The 14,742-nt window shown below is 38.4% G+C and overlaps 1 protein-coding gene across 2 annotated transcripts; it reads right to left on the reverse strand.

The window, feature by feature from the left end:
- Positions 1–246: 246 nt before the first annotated feature.
- On the reverse strand, positions 247–14,671 carry tfr1b (transferrin receptor 1b). Of its 2 annotated transcripts, XM_034214137.1 has the most exons (19): positions 14,526–14,671; positions 13,154–13,200; positions 12,807–13,008; positions 11,865–12,084; positions 8,800–8,937; positions 8,231–8,315; positions 7,967–8,089; positions 7,767–7,862; positions 7,505–7,644; positions 6,507–6,676; positions 6,292–6,411; positions 6,022–6,107; positions 5,870–5,933; positions 5,714–5,781; positions 5,564–5,619; positions 3,972–4,062; positions 3,289–3,522; positions 3,053–3,202; positions 2,154–2,366 (listed from the first exon to the last, which is right to left on the reverse strand). In XM_034214137.1, the coding sequence occupies exons 2-19, from the start codon at positions 13,184–13,186 to the stop codon at positions 2,154–2,156; spliced, it is 2,289 nt and encodes a 762-aa protein (XP_034070028.1). In that variant the 5' UTR covers positions 13,187–13,200; positions 14,526–14,671. The 2 variants fall into 2 exon arrangements, with proteins under 2 accessions (XP_034070029.1, XP_034070028.1); XM_034214138.1 differs by lacking the exon at positions 14,526–14,671 and having other exon boundaries at positions 247–2,366; positions 13,154–13,186.
- Positions 14,672–14,742: the final 71 nt, after the last annotated feature.

Below are 14,742 nucleotides of genomic sequence, written 5' to 3' on the forward strand. Positions count from 1 at the left end.
TACAGTATGTTAAAGAATATAATATATATATAGAACAACGCTCCATTGGCTTCAGTTTACCACTTCTTGCCTTATTTTGCTCATCATAGCCCAAAATCTACCCTTTTTCCCCAAAAAGTATACGTGGCTGATTTGTGAAACAGCAATTAAATAGAAGTTTAATACTTGTTTAAAAAATCAAAACTATAATTGCTCTTGTTGAAAACATACAAAAATGTAAAAAGAAAATAGGATCAGACAAACATATTCTAGAAGCTAAGCCAAAAAGGTTTATTAGACTTTTCTGCTGAACATGGAGATCATGATGAGAACAATGAGTTATGAAACATACAGTTGGAGTTACACAATGACATTTCCCAACCTTTCAGTTGCCCCTATCCGAGTTCAGTAACGTTTGTTTTAATTATTGTAACATCTTGCAGGAAAGGAAAAAAAAGCTGCAACAATATCAAGCTCCCAAACAGAAGGGAGGTGTAATAATGACATGTAATAATCTAAAGTACCCAACACAGATGTTTTGTTTGCTCTCTAGAGCGTATTGAAATAAAGAAATTGGATATGAATTTAATTAAATTGGGTTGACTGACTGATGATATTCTTTTAACATGTGTATTCTAATAAATATCCCTTATTGCCATTTTAAAGGCCTTAAAATATTGTCAGAAAACAACAACTTTTATGGGAAGAAAATGGTCAAACAAAAAGACATCAAACCGCTTGGAAAAAAAAGATCTATTGGTAGAACTCAAATTCATTTAAAAAGTTTGTAATATAGAAATGATGTTGAACTACACCCGAATAAAGCAGTACAGTATCATGAAGAGGAAATATGCCATGCAAAGAGAGTTGCGGAGTGAATCACATGTAGGTGCATCTGTTGTACTTTTGAAGTCACTAGGTTTGTTGAAAACTGTAATCAATTAAGTGCATTTCAATAATGTTCTGTGTTTTATTAGATGTAAAACAAATCTGTAATCTAGCTAAATAAGAAACACCCACATAATCCAAAAATAATAACCAACAAATAAATATATATAAAGTATAAAACTCTGGGAAACACTGTCCCCGATAAGTTGTTCCACCCTCAAGTGAAATATGAGAGACACTGCTCTCGATAAATACACATTTAAAACACACACAAACATACAATCACACACACTGGTAGGCAAAAACTACCATCACTGCTTTACATCATGGAAGACACTGCTCCCGATAATGGGTTTTAATTATGGAAGACACTGCTTCCGATAACTTTATCATAATATAAACTGTTTCAAAGTAGACTGTGCAACATAAATGGATTTCTTGCAAATTAACTAATCATTACTCGCGTCTTAAAGAGCGTTGATAATGTTTTAGCTTTAAATTATTTGTTTAAACTTGAATTCATCCTGCCACCAAGTGCAGGATAAATCCAAATCATAATACATTTCTAGGCTTAGTGGTCTATAAATAAGAATTTCCCAATATCCAGAGACTTTTGGTTTTCACTCTGCAACTAATTTGACATATCAGGGACAATTCTTTATCACTCTTAATTTCTTCCTTTTAAATAACCATTTAATGGCATGCTGTCATTCTCTAAAACATTTTCTCAAAAAGGAAGATATAAAGGCCATTTGCAATAAAAGTCTATTTTCTTTTTTAACGGGATTCCATTTTGTCAGCAACAGTTGAGGAGTCATTTCTGTAGCAGATGCTGCCGGGTGCTTAGACAGTATAACCGTCATAATTATGGAAGACACTGCTTCCGATAACGTCGTATAAAAAGACAAAATAATCATTTTATAGTGGACACTGCCACTGATAAAAAACATAAGTATAAATAAGGTTTCTCAGTGTTTTGATGGCGAGAGGTCACAGCAGAGACTGCTTCAATTATTTGCCAGGAAAAGAGGACGCAGATTTGTCAGTAGCATTATTATCAAGTATTTCATTTTGTTTCACAGTAAAGAACTGTTTTGTACTCTTCCATTTCCTCCTGAATCTGTGGGGGATTACAACTCGGACCCTACCTGTTTTAGGGGTTGGGCTTAGACATCTGATTGACAGCTTGTGCTAAAGTGCTGTTGTTGGAGCTCTTTCTTTTGTTTCTACTTTAAACTGCATTTCTCACACGACAATCACGCTCACAACTTCCCAGACTTTCTTCTTTAGATTTCCTCATCGATGTCCCAGATGTTGCCCACCATGGCGTTGGCACATCCCTGCAGGTTCCAGGTGGCGAGGGCCAGCTGGATGCGGAAGTGCTCCATGTCGGTGGTCTCGGCGATGGAGGCCAAAGTGTGGGAGCCCCGACCCAGCAGGAGATGACGGAAGGGGGTTTCAATGGGGGACACGTAGGGAGAGAGGAGGGTGTGCTCAACCTGGAACGATAAACAAAGACTGTTATACATCTGTGAGGTGTTAAGATGTAGTAGTAAAACAAAGCTACATGTATACTGCGCTCAGGATAGTACATTAGCAAGAGCATTCACTCAAGGAACCATTCTTATAAGATAAGATTTACTTAATTGATCCCAATTGTTTTTTTTCATGTACTGTGTGTGTGTGTGTGTGTGTGTGTGTGTGTGTGTGTGTGTGTGTGTGTGTGTGTGTGTGTGTGATGCAATTGAACCTGTGATGATTTGATTATTATTTCTATCTTTTATTTTCCATTACCTTTTGAAAAAAAAAAAATGAAACGATGCAACATGTTGAAATAGGGCATGTATGCTAGTGGAACCATTACTCAATTAGTAAACATATATATAATAATAATAATAATAATAATATAATAACGTATATAATAACATTTTAGAATGTTTCAATTGTACAAACTAAACAGAATCTAAAATATTTACATAACATGGAGGATCACAAACTGATACGTTTTGAATTTGGCATAGTTTTGCACTTTTTAAATATTTCCTAACCCAACCCATGACGCAAATTGTACATTTTGCCAATTTGTTCACATGGAAATATATCAACGGGACAGTAGTGGCATCAACCAAAGGATCGAACTTGTTAATAACATTTTAAACAAGCATGTGACTACACTGCGTCTCACCGTCATGATCCTGTCGTTGAGGATCCGACAGGCCTCCTTGTCACTTATGTCAGTGTTGGCGATGTCATTTGTAATGCTGCTGGCAGCTCGTTGGAAGGATCCACGTGCACGGTTGAGCCATTTGGGATTCACTTCCTTCAGCTGACCAGTCTACAGAATAAAAAGGTATCAGCAATAACACTAAGAACAAACAAAAAGCTTTAGCTAGATGTCAAAAGACAGATGGAGAAACGGACCCTTGAGAGCTGGTTGATGCGTTTGTAGACCCGGACCACAGCCTTGGTGATCACGCTGCTGTACTGGCTCACATCCAGGCTGGGATACAGCACGTGGTCGTGAACCAGTCGCAGAGCCATCTGTCCCGCAAACTGTGCCGCCAGTGCCGCCATTTCACTGGTGTGATGGTTTGTCTTGTAATCGAGGTGGTCCTTGTTGTCCAGGTCGGTGCCATAGTAGCTGTAAGCCTCCTCCTTAACACACAATTTCAAAAACAATGTTCATGTTAAAACTAAAAAGCACAAAGGAAACAAGATGTAACAATCAGAATAAGTAGAGTAGAGTAATCAGTAAACTGCCAAAAAAAAAGTCATCACTTTGTAGCAAAGGATGTAGTGATCTTGGGCATTTTGAATTGATTTTACTTTCACTAGGAGAAGCTATAGGATGTTCTTTAAAAAAGAACCCATCGGTCTCGTTTATATACAAAAAGGACTGAATTACAATGCATACTGTGTTTCTGAACTTTGGATTAATGCAATGTCAATAACCTAATGTGAAAATAAATGTCTAACGTCATTTATTTTTCCATCTTTAGTCACTAGTGGATATAGGAGGTTTCGTACATCTAAACACTGCCATCATGTGGGTAAAAGTAAACATATCCACAGTAATTATCCAGGGATTGTGTTGCATTACTCACGTTGGGATTGATGAAGTGGAAAGAGATGGAGGGAATTCCAGACAAGGCCAGGAAGGGATAGGCAGGGTCGTCCATTGACATCGGCTTTAGTCTGCACATAGAATGTTATTGAAAGTTATTGAAACGAACCCATCTTTTACAACAAAAGGTTTCACAATCTGTTCTTTCAACAGCAACCACACTGTGGCAGAGCTGATATACAATGTTTGGTATTGGCAATTCAAATATATTTGCCAAGTTTAGACTGCATTTTACTTAAAGAGCAACTGCAGGTTAGAGACACCAGTGAACTACAGTGACATCTGGCGTCGTTTTTGAAAGACATTTTTACTTCCACATAAAAAAAAAGACCACCCGCGTGTGACGTCACATGGGGGAGAGCAGCCGGTCTAACGTATTAATAAACATGGATCACAATGCTAGTTTTGATACAGAAGAGGTTGAAAATGTATTATTCGTATGCATATGACGGAGCACAACCTTATAATTATGAGCCTGCTAGGCGTCCAAGAGACCAGGAGCAGCCAATGATTAGAAGAAACTAGGGCAACTGTCTTGGTGAGTGACCCGCGTTAGCTACAGTTAATGTTAGCTAACGTCGGTCACATCACAACATTGTAAAGTTATCATACATCAGGCTATAACTAAAGTAGTATTGATAATATAGTAACATTACTGGCAGGACTGTTGATACTGATCCATAAGAGAAACTAATGCGCAAGTATCAGACGTATCTCGCATTACCTAATGCAACTCCACACTACGTCTTACGGTGCTGTGTACCGGAGGGGAGCGATAGAGGAGCGAAGGGGGGGAGAGAGATGTAATACGGTTTCCTGATAAACGCTTTGCTTGATAAGCCTCAGCTGTGGAGAGTATTTGCTGCGTGGATGCACCTCGCACAACGCACCCAGGAACGAAAAGCTAGCTCCGGTCCTTTTCCTGTGAGGGAAACTGTGGACTCGATTTCCTGACAGGCTGGAGTTTGTGCAACCTGCAGAAACTCCAGCTCACCGTGATTACAAATGGTGAAATGCAATGTAAAATTACCGAAAAAATACCAGCTCACTAAATCACAACCGCTCAAACCAACTACAAACTACTATCGCGGATTGGGCAAAGAAGGAGTTTTTTGTAGCAGAGCTCAAAACGGCTCCTTTCCCCTCTGAATTCTTGCCCTTATGTCTCGTAAAACATATCAAATTCTGCATTAACTTTTTTTTTTTTTTTTTAAATTGTCATTTTCAGGCAAGGTTAAGCATAAATAAATAAATCTAGTAAAAATAAAAAACCTGCAAGTTGCTCTTTAAGCAAAACTCTTGTCTGGCTGCTTTTGTTCAGAGATAATTAACATGTTAGAATGTTGTCTTCAATTGTGAAGCATAAGGCATTTGTATTTGTACAGAGTCTTATCGACACCAATATTTTTTTTATAAAAACACCCAGATTGAGACTTCTGTGTGTTCAAATGTTCTGTTAATCATTGTATTTCTAAGTACTACAAAACTATCCTGAAACATGGTTTGCAATAGTTAGCTTTTGGATGACTCACTAAACAAAAACGTGGCTCTACATGCAGCTTCATTACTTACACGTTAGCTGTTCCCACCATATCGTACACAGTGCCAGCACCCATAGGACTGTTCACCTGCATCGACGAGGCAAATTAAAATGAATACAAAAACACAACTTGTTTGTACAGAACTGGATGAACATTGAGTGAGGTGTTGTTGTGCTGTTACCGCTTTCATCGTTTTCTCAAGGAGGCTGTAGAGCAGCGGACTTGCTGAGGCCATAAAGCTCCCACGACCTTGTGAGGAGATACACAAGGTCAACAGACTGGAAATCACTTAACAACTTTTTCAGTACAGAGATAGTACTGGAGAGGCTTTACTTACCCATGAGCAGTCCGTCCAGGCTGATGTAGGTGACAACATGTTTGTGAATAGAAGACATATAACCCTAAGAAACAAACATATTCAAACATATAAGAAATATGGGATAGATGTTTTTTTTTTGGATCTCAAGATAAAATAAATGTAGTTTCTACCTCCAACCACTCAGTGGCGCCAACACTTCCATACTCTCCAGCGCTCCAGCTAGCAAACACCAGGCTTCTCCTGGGCCTGAAGCCATCTGGGAAAAAACAAAACAGAGCTTTTAACTTATGTTAAGCAGAAGAAGGAACTGCAACAAAAATACACACTGTGACTGACATTAGTCTACAACATTGGCTACAGCCTAATTTATATAACTTCTTTAAGGCTAAAAATTGTACTTGCATATTAACGCATCGAGATTTTTGGGAGATAATTGTTACCTTTCTCCACCATCTCCCGAACAGCCTTGGCCAGCTCTATCAGTATGGAGGTCCCAACAGTGGCTTTGGCATAACCTTTACCCCAGGCGTCCCTCTGCGCTCCCAGTAAAACGTACTGATCTGCAGGTTCACATACAGACAACAAAGCATCTTAGATGTATGGTGGAGACAAAATAATCCAAGTGTAGATGGTCAGAGAGAAGATAAAAACGTACCAGGATCAATGAATCCTTTGATGATTCCGAACACGTTGTGGATTTCCTTGTTGACCAGCACGTTGTTCACCTCAACGGTAATGTTCTCGCTGCCTCCCAGTTTGTAACCCACTGAGGCGAGGCTGCCTTTAAAACTGTTGCTCGCATCTGACTCAGGACCTCCGATTGTCCTAGAGAAGAGATAGAGAGGCGGATGAGGAAGTGCTGTACACTGAACTGTGCCAGATTTGACTGCAGTGTCTTCTTTAGTTAAACTTTCTTGTTGCAACATAATAATAAAATAAAATCAACCTATTACGGCTGCTAACTGTAGCTGCCGTCAACTAATTAGCTATTAGATCAGTTAGCCATGATGCCAGGATTGGGAGTTTGGAGCACTGTGGGTGTTTATACCACAAGCACCGGAGCGGAGGACTTTTTTGTTGCCCTCGGCGGGGGGATAATGCTGGGGGGGGGGGGGTCAGCGCCAGTGTTGTGCCAGAAATGGAGCGTGGCAAGCGTACGCCAGAATCTAGTCGTGTCTTGTGTAGATGCACTTTCTTGATGTTTGGTCGTGTTGTGTCAAAATATTTTAATCACATGTTATGTATTCATAAAAAATGCACGATTGACACTATAGCTGTAAATATTTATGACAGCAGTGTATAAGTGAATTGAACTTACAACCGCAAAAAAAACAGATAAATTCAAATTAAGACAAAAAAAAACATCAATAGTAGGCTTTACCTTAAAACACAAGGATGTACTGTAGGTATACTCAGGCACGGTAAGAATATATGTGAATCCTAATGTCAGACACAGTCATGCATGTCCATCATATTCTAAAGAATAACTAAGTTAACAAATTGCTCAATTGTCCAAAGAACCATACTCGAGCACCATGAATTTATTTATAGTGCTTAACAGATGTGGTGTTTTACTGTACAGCATTTCCTGAGCTTAACCGGAAGATATGTAGAAGGTTGTTCCCCTTTGTGGGTTTGTGTGTGTGTCCTCACTTTAGAAGAGTTGAAGCCATGTTGGGCGTGATAGTCTGGGCTGGGATTTTGGGGAGTCCGGACGACTTCGTGGGAGCTAACTGAGTATGGTTGAAGGAGGGGAATCCAGGGGTGTAGGGGTCACCTGAACCCAGGTGGACCTGTGTAGGGACAAACACAAAGTCAAAACACAACATGAAGTGGTTTTAAAGAGAGACTTCACTGGCATCTTGTTTTTTTGGCTTTTAACAGCATCCTACGTTGCTATTATGTGCAAACGTACATGTCCGTAGAGAGCTGTGTCCAAATTATAACTGTAATCTTGAGGATCAGGATAGATCAGCACAGCAGAGGCCCCCTTCTTCGCACCATTATCCACCTGAAGAAACAATCAGAATCATAAAAACAAGTTTTAATTAAAGTTCCCAAATGCAAAAGAAAGAAATGATATGAGGCCTGTGAAGGTATCAAGTGTGTCGTCACCTGCTCTGCAAAACTGATATTTCCAGCGCGGAGCAGCAACACACTGTCTTTCAGTTCAACGTTCTTCTTCTGCAGAACTTCCAGATCCTCCTGACGACCGTAGTTGCCATACACCAGCTTGCCCTGAAAACACAAGTAAAAGTCAGATCGGCCGCACCATTTATAAGCTGGAAACTAAAACCCCAGATTTTATTCCATTTTAGATTTTAAATGGTAGTAAATGTTAACAAAAAAAAGGAAATGTTAATGTTTTGAACAACTTACCTCAGCTATCCCAGGAGCACTGTATGCCAGATATCCTGTAGGCTTGAAGTCAACTAAACCATAAATGACATGGTTTGGACGCTTGCTGTAGATTAGAGGATACAAGTTTTGTTAAAATATATGTAATATTTAGTTTGTCTTAGAAATCAAGAGTTTTCTTTTCTACTAACAAACTAAAAAGTACTACATTCTTCTGCCTAATTGTCAAAATAAATGGTGGCTCATGTGCCTGTTTTGGAGTTTTTTCAAGAAAGTAAAACCTTAAATTGATTAAGCTGCTTAAGACAGATATGGCAACCGGTTTTGCGGCATAAATAACAAAATAATATCTGATAAGAAAAAAAATCTGGAATTTCAATATTGTGAGAAACAGGGAGAAGGAGAAAATAAGCAATACTTGAAAGAAAAGAAAACTTGAATGAAAATTTCACAATATAGATTTTTGATAATCTCAGCCTTAAAATGTTTTGGTTAAAACATCATCTTAACACCAATTTCTTACATTTTAAAATAAATATCCCTAAATAAAATTGGCCCAATCAGTAAATGTATGATAGTAAAGGACCAACCTGTCTGGGGTCTGCAGCTGAACATAGTGGATGCCAATCCAGGGATCCATCTCCTCTTTCTTGAAAACATTAAAGATGCCGTTTGCCAGACTCTTGTCTCCATCACTTCCTGCTGAACGTCTGGGCCGATCAAAGTCACTGCAGAGAAACAAAATCTAATTTCCCGACAAATTTGGTGCACCTCATTTTTCAACAATGAGCCTTTCATGAATGGTTCTAACAATTCTGAGAAAAAAAGCCCACGAGATGACTCATTAAAAAAAAACACTGCACTTCTTTAGATGTCAACTTTTGTTGTACATTACCAGAGACACTCTTTCAAGTGAAATGTATTTTAAATCTTTTTTCCATTAACTTTTATTTATGGTGGCACTAGTGTTGCACGGTGTACCGATACTTGAAAGGTACCGCGATACCCTGCCGTTAAAAACGGTACGATTCCTCCGTTTCATTAGTATCGGTACTTTAAGAATGACGGGGAAAAGTACTCCGGTGAGAAAGCGCCGTTTTAATAAGAGCCGTGTTCAGCGCTCTGCTTCCACTCCCTGCGTGCACTGCAGCCGTGCCTGCAGTCCCGCCCCTCTCAAGCACGTTCTAAGTCCCTCCCCTCTCTCGTGCACGCGGCCACGCGCTAGCTGCCAGAGCATGTGAGAAAACGAGAAGCATGGCTGCAAGTGGGAGTGCAACTGCCGCTGCGCCTCGGCTTGTTGACAAAAAAGACGGCAGAAGCGAAATTTGGAAGTATTTGAGCGATATCTCTGACAGTGAGGGCAAGCCTACGGACACCACGAGGCCTGTCTGTGAGACATGTTTTAGATCCCTGCAAACCAAGGGAAACAACACATCAGACTTGACTAAGCACCCGCCGACCGGAATCCAGAGCTGTTTAAAGAATTTAAAGACAGACAGGTTAGCGAATGTGATAGATAACATAATTACATCATGCTCAAGCCCATGCCCTCAAATCTAAGTCAAACAAGTGTAATTTATTTTGTGACAAACGAAAGTTTTCGTAGTTTGACGAGGCAATTAATGGCAATGATAACTGTCTAATATGGCTATCTTTTTAGCTAACTTACCAATGTGGCTAACATCTGCAATATACATTTTGTCAATAATTATTTATATTACTGTACATGTTAATAAAATATAAAAAAAATTATATTTTAGAAAACAAAAAAGTTTTTTGAGATGATGCTTAATTTTATTTAATACGAATTATTGTCATTTATTTTGTTTATTGTTCTCATTGTTTAAAAGTTTGTGTTATGGTTATGGTTCTGGTGTGAAATAAAGCACAATAATTACATTTAAGACTGTTTCCCTTTTTTTAAGAAAAGTATCGAAAAAGAATCGGAATCGCAATTCTTGACTTGGTATCGGTATCGAAACCAAAATGTTGGTATCGTGACAACACTAGGTGGCACACATAAAAAGTTAAGTTAAGATAAATGTCATAGAAACACAAATGCCCAGAGATAAATGTAGGCGATCCTGTTCTCTGCTGTGCTATTAACGTTGACTTCAATGCTTTACTTTGTCATAATATATTTTGGTGAACTGCATTTATTTTCATGGTTGCATTGGATTTTATTCTTTTTTTAATATGTGTACAAATCTTTAACCAACTTTCGTACGTGGTGATCTTATTTAATACGTTCCCATTATGCCTTAGGCTTGCTGCACGTTGTCAGATGATATAAATCATAAATTGTCTCCAAGCTTGAGAAATATATTTAATTTCCTTGACCATAACTCTGGAGCTTAAGTCATGTGGCTTTGTTTTTTAAGTCTGGTATTTTATGAATGTGTTTGGATGAATATGGTTTGAGGGACAGTGGTAGGAAAAAGTAGAGCCCTTAGTTAAAGTATATATATATATATATATATATATATATATATATATATATATATATATATATATATATATATATATATATATATATATATATTAGGGCCGGGACTCGATTAAAAAAATTAATCTAATTAATTAGAGGCTTTGTAATTAATTAATCGAAATTAATCGCATTTTTAATCACATATAAATATTTGACCTGAGAACAGTGAGAAGCAATTTTTTTCACATGGATTTTAGTATACCATTAGGCGCATTCACACCGCAGTACTTTTCCCACAAAGGTCTATGAGAACTTAGTTCATGAGAACTCTTTGAACCTGGGGGTGGATTAGGCAAATGAAGCCGCTGACGTCACTTCTTCTTCTTCTGCTTTGGGTTTACTAGCAGGCCGCAAACCACTTCACGGCGTATATTGCCGCCCAACGTCCCCGGCCGGAAGTCCCCGGAGTTGGGGACTGGCTTCAGTAGAAGCTGCTGGGAGTCCCAGCAGCTTCTGAGGCTAACGTCCACGCTAGCTGCTATATGTTTTGCATTGAGGTGATACTTGAGGCTTGATGTGCTGCGGTGATATGCAAATTCCTTTTTGCATAATTTGCACACAACCGTGCTCTTATCGACGCTTCCATCCGTCCGTTTTTTAAAACAACATTTCCCACTGTTGTTCACTGTGGTTTGTTGTTGTCTGAAGTCATGAACGTTAGTTGGTGCTCCAGTATAATCGGTACGCCTGAAACTCATCCAGTGAGAAACGTTCCGCGGTGCAAAAATAAGCGCGATTAAAATGCGTTAATTTTTTTAACGCGTTAATTTTTGTGTAATTAATTAATCTTAATTAACGCGTTAAAGTCCCGGCCCTAATATATATATATATATATATATATATCACAATATAGCATGTTTACAGTAATTCTATAAATATATAGAAACATAAAAAAGTAGTTTCGTATTTTAAATCATTTGAAAGATAGAGGTTTTTTTATATAGGTGATATATGCAATAAACATTTTTACATTGTTTTCACTATATATTTTTGATATTGCCCAATACTAATTACCACTAATAACAGGATAGCTTTGGAGGCACCATTTTTTTTATAACTTATTGCATTAGCAGGTTTGTTTGGTTGTTGGGTGTTCTCTTTTGTCTTTAATTTCAGTATGATGATATTCAATTGTGTTTTAAAAAGTTATGCACATGAACCAGGCACCTCAAAGATTTGTCAAAAGCCTGGCTGGTGAGTTTCTGCGTGAGGAGTTCGGTAACTTGTTTCCAGTTCATCTGAGCGTCTGGAACAGCTGCTGCAGCTGATTCTGCTTCTGCTTCTTCTTCTGCTGCTGCTTCTTTCTGAATTTCCATTTCAGGATTTGTGGCACAGTTTTCCTGCTGCAGCTGAGTGTCACGGTGGCTGAGGTAACCCAGCAGGTAGCCTGAAGGATGAAAGTATAGAGGCATGAGAACTGGATTATTAAAAAAGTATTAAAGTTTAGGAGCAGCTTTCTAACCCTACAGCTGAACAGAATAGGACTATGACAAAAGTACCACGGCACCCTAGTTTTCAGAGATGTGCAATAATACATTTGTATTCAAAATTAAGCAAAACAATAAATAAACTCTGGCCAAAGTGCTGACAATGCTGCTAGGTTCTTTTTCCCATAAACAACTTAGTGGTTAATGCTTGAGCTGTGAGCTTTTTTCTTACTAATGTCCTTTACTGCATCGATGTTGTAAGGTGATACTGATACAGAGATATGTAAATAATCAAATAAAATAATAAACCATTTGACTCTAAAATGACAGTTAAATATTGTACAACTCTGTTGAGTGCACAAAAATGTAACTTCATTAGTGTTATTATTAGCTTACGTACAATGGATTTCAGTTGCTGCTTTTGAATTGTCTCTTTTTTTGCGGTAATTCTTCCAAAGTTTCTGCTTGATCAAAATCTTGAAAGTTTTAAAGCAAAAAATGCCATTTATTCACTGGTATAAGCTTCTAAAATGGGAAGATGTTTCTTTACATTTAAACATCTTAAGTTTTATCCTAAATATTAGATTAAGATGTATTTGATTTAATAAATTGCATTATTTAGAAAATAGATGAAGAAAAGGCGTAATAGTAACATGGGAAGATAATAATGAGCATGGCCTACCAATGGAAAATATCAGCAGTATCCCCAGGGCCAGGTAGCAGATAGTCGCCCGGCTTTGACGTGGGAGTGCTGGCCTGAAGCTCGGTGACCCCCCCGCCTGGTCCTCTGCCTCTGTGGCATCATCCGACAGTTTGACCTCGACGTGTCTTTCTCCGTCCTCCGAGGGCTGCAGAGTAAACCTGCTGTACCGCTCACTTTTAATCTAGAGCGAGGAAAAACAAGGGAACACAAGAGGGGAAACTATGAAAGCAATGTGTTCCTGATCCAACAGCTGTCTGGTAACAAAGTTTGTCCCATTATTAAAGAGGGTAAAGCTAAACTTGAATTATAAAATAAGAAATACTCACCATTCTGTTGAACGCAGACCTCACTCGCTCCATTTCTGCTGATTTTCCTAGAGAAAGCAGGGGACAGAGAAGATGAGTTTGTGACGGTTTATTAACAACTTAAATGCAAAGACAAGAAGACGAAAGGAAACAGAGCGAGAGAGTGAGAGCGGTTGAGGGTGAGGGCGGGGAGAGGATGTGAGGCGGGTCAGGTTGCCTCAGACGACCTTGAATGGATGTTGTAGGTCTTTAGGGCAAAGATTGTTTTCCCTGTACACAGACTGTTTTTCACTGTAATCTACAGAGTTAAGGACATTATTCTGTATACAGTATGTTTTTTGCTTGTTATTTATTTTCTATTTCTAACTATATAATGTGTTTTAAGTTGCTTTGCTGGAAATCAACATGAATTAAGGCCCTGATTGATTGTTCTCTACATTCTATCGATCAAACTTACTTTTAAAATAGTCTCAATGAACCAAGTGCATGTGACCTTCATGTATTGTTTCCACATCACAACAGCAATCTTTGTTTCCATTATAAAAATGTCAGATGCAGACTTCAGGGAGGTGTCAAACAGCTTAAAAATAAGTGTCTGTTCCAACTGACAACCACGCCCCCTCCCTCCTGTTGTTTAAGGTAAGACTTCTTCCGTATAAATGGGGACTTGTACAACCTGTACCAAGCTTACCGTATCTAACCTACTTCCTCATATTGACGAAGCAGGAAATAGCTACAGGTTCAAAAAATAAAGAGTAAGTATTTAAAGTATCGTGATATCATGCAATTATTTACTGTTCTTAAAAGACAATAAAAGGAATCCTCAATAAAATCAAGACTCAATTAAGCTCTATTACATATATTTTTGGTCATTATGTTCATTTCACCATAATAAATCATGGTGATAAAGAGATAACTGCAAACCTACTAGCTCATTTGCTTTTGAGCATCAACTACTCATTCATACATTTCATTAAAATAAACAGTGGCGCGAGGAAAATGGACAGCAAATATAATACAAGTAATGTATTTAGCTAAATGCTGACAATGACTCCACATTTTGACATTAGACACTTCTTGTCTTAACTTCTCCTCACATATATGTTGTTGAATGGTGAATTAGGTGTTAAATGCAAATGTGGAAGAAATACACTTCCACACAACACTTGCAAACCAGAATATAAAACAAAACAGTTATGTGGATCCATACAGGAAGCATAGAGGACAAGTGACATGTGTAGCATCATCTCGGTGTAAGCTAGTTAGCCGCATGTGTTGTGTCCTCCATCGCTTTTCGGTTAAGGGGAAGACTCGCTTGAAAGGAATTGTTGCTCAAAATGTAGTTGAATTTAAAATGTATGAAGGAATACAATTGTAGTCGGTGCAATCTTACCTTTTTGCCGCTAAGAAACCGCGCGCCCAAGGTGAGCTGCTCTATCGTGTCCTTATGGTCCTTCTTAGAGCACTTCCGCTTTACGTCACCTAGGGAAGCAGTCACGTACACATCCTTAAAGGTAAACTACAAACCAGACATGGCTGTAGAAATGAACGTGAACTCATACCTCATACACTGTATTTATAACTGAGGTAACTGATATTATGACACGTTA

Source organism: Gymnodraco acuticeps, unplaced genomic scaffold (genome assembly GCF_902827175.1).
Source record: "Gymnodraco acuticeps unplaced genomic scaffold, fGymAcu1.1, whole genome shotgun sequence".
Taxonomy (NCBI): domain Eukaryota; kingdom Metazoa; phylum Chordata; class Actinopteri; order Perciformes; family Bathydraconidae; genus Gymnodraco; species Gymnodraco acuticeps.

Bases quoted from the DNA above. Each gene is read 5' to 3' on its own strand.
- tfr1b (XM_034214138.1), bottom strand. From the start codon at position 13,186: ATGGAGCGAGTGAGGTCTGCGTTCAACAGAATG. The intron at 6,412-6,506 runs GTACGTTTTTAT...GTGAACCTGCAG, and splicing joins CAAAGGATTCATTGATCCTG to ATCAGTACGTTTTACTGGGA. The intron at 6,108-6,291 runs GTAACAATTATC...GTTTTTTCCCAG, and splicing joins TCGGGAGATGGTGGAGAAAG to ATGGCTTCAGGCCCAGGAGA.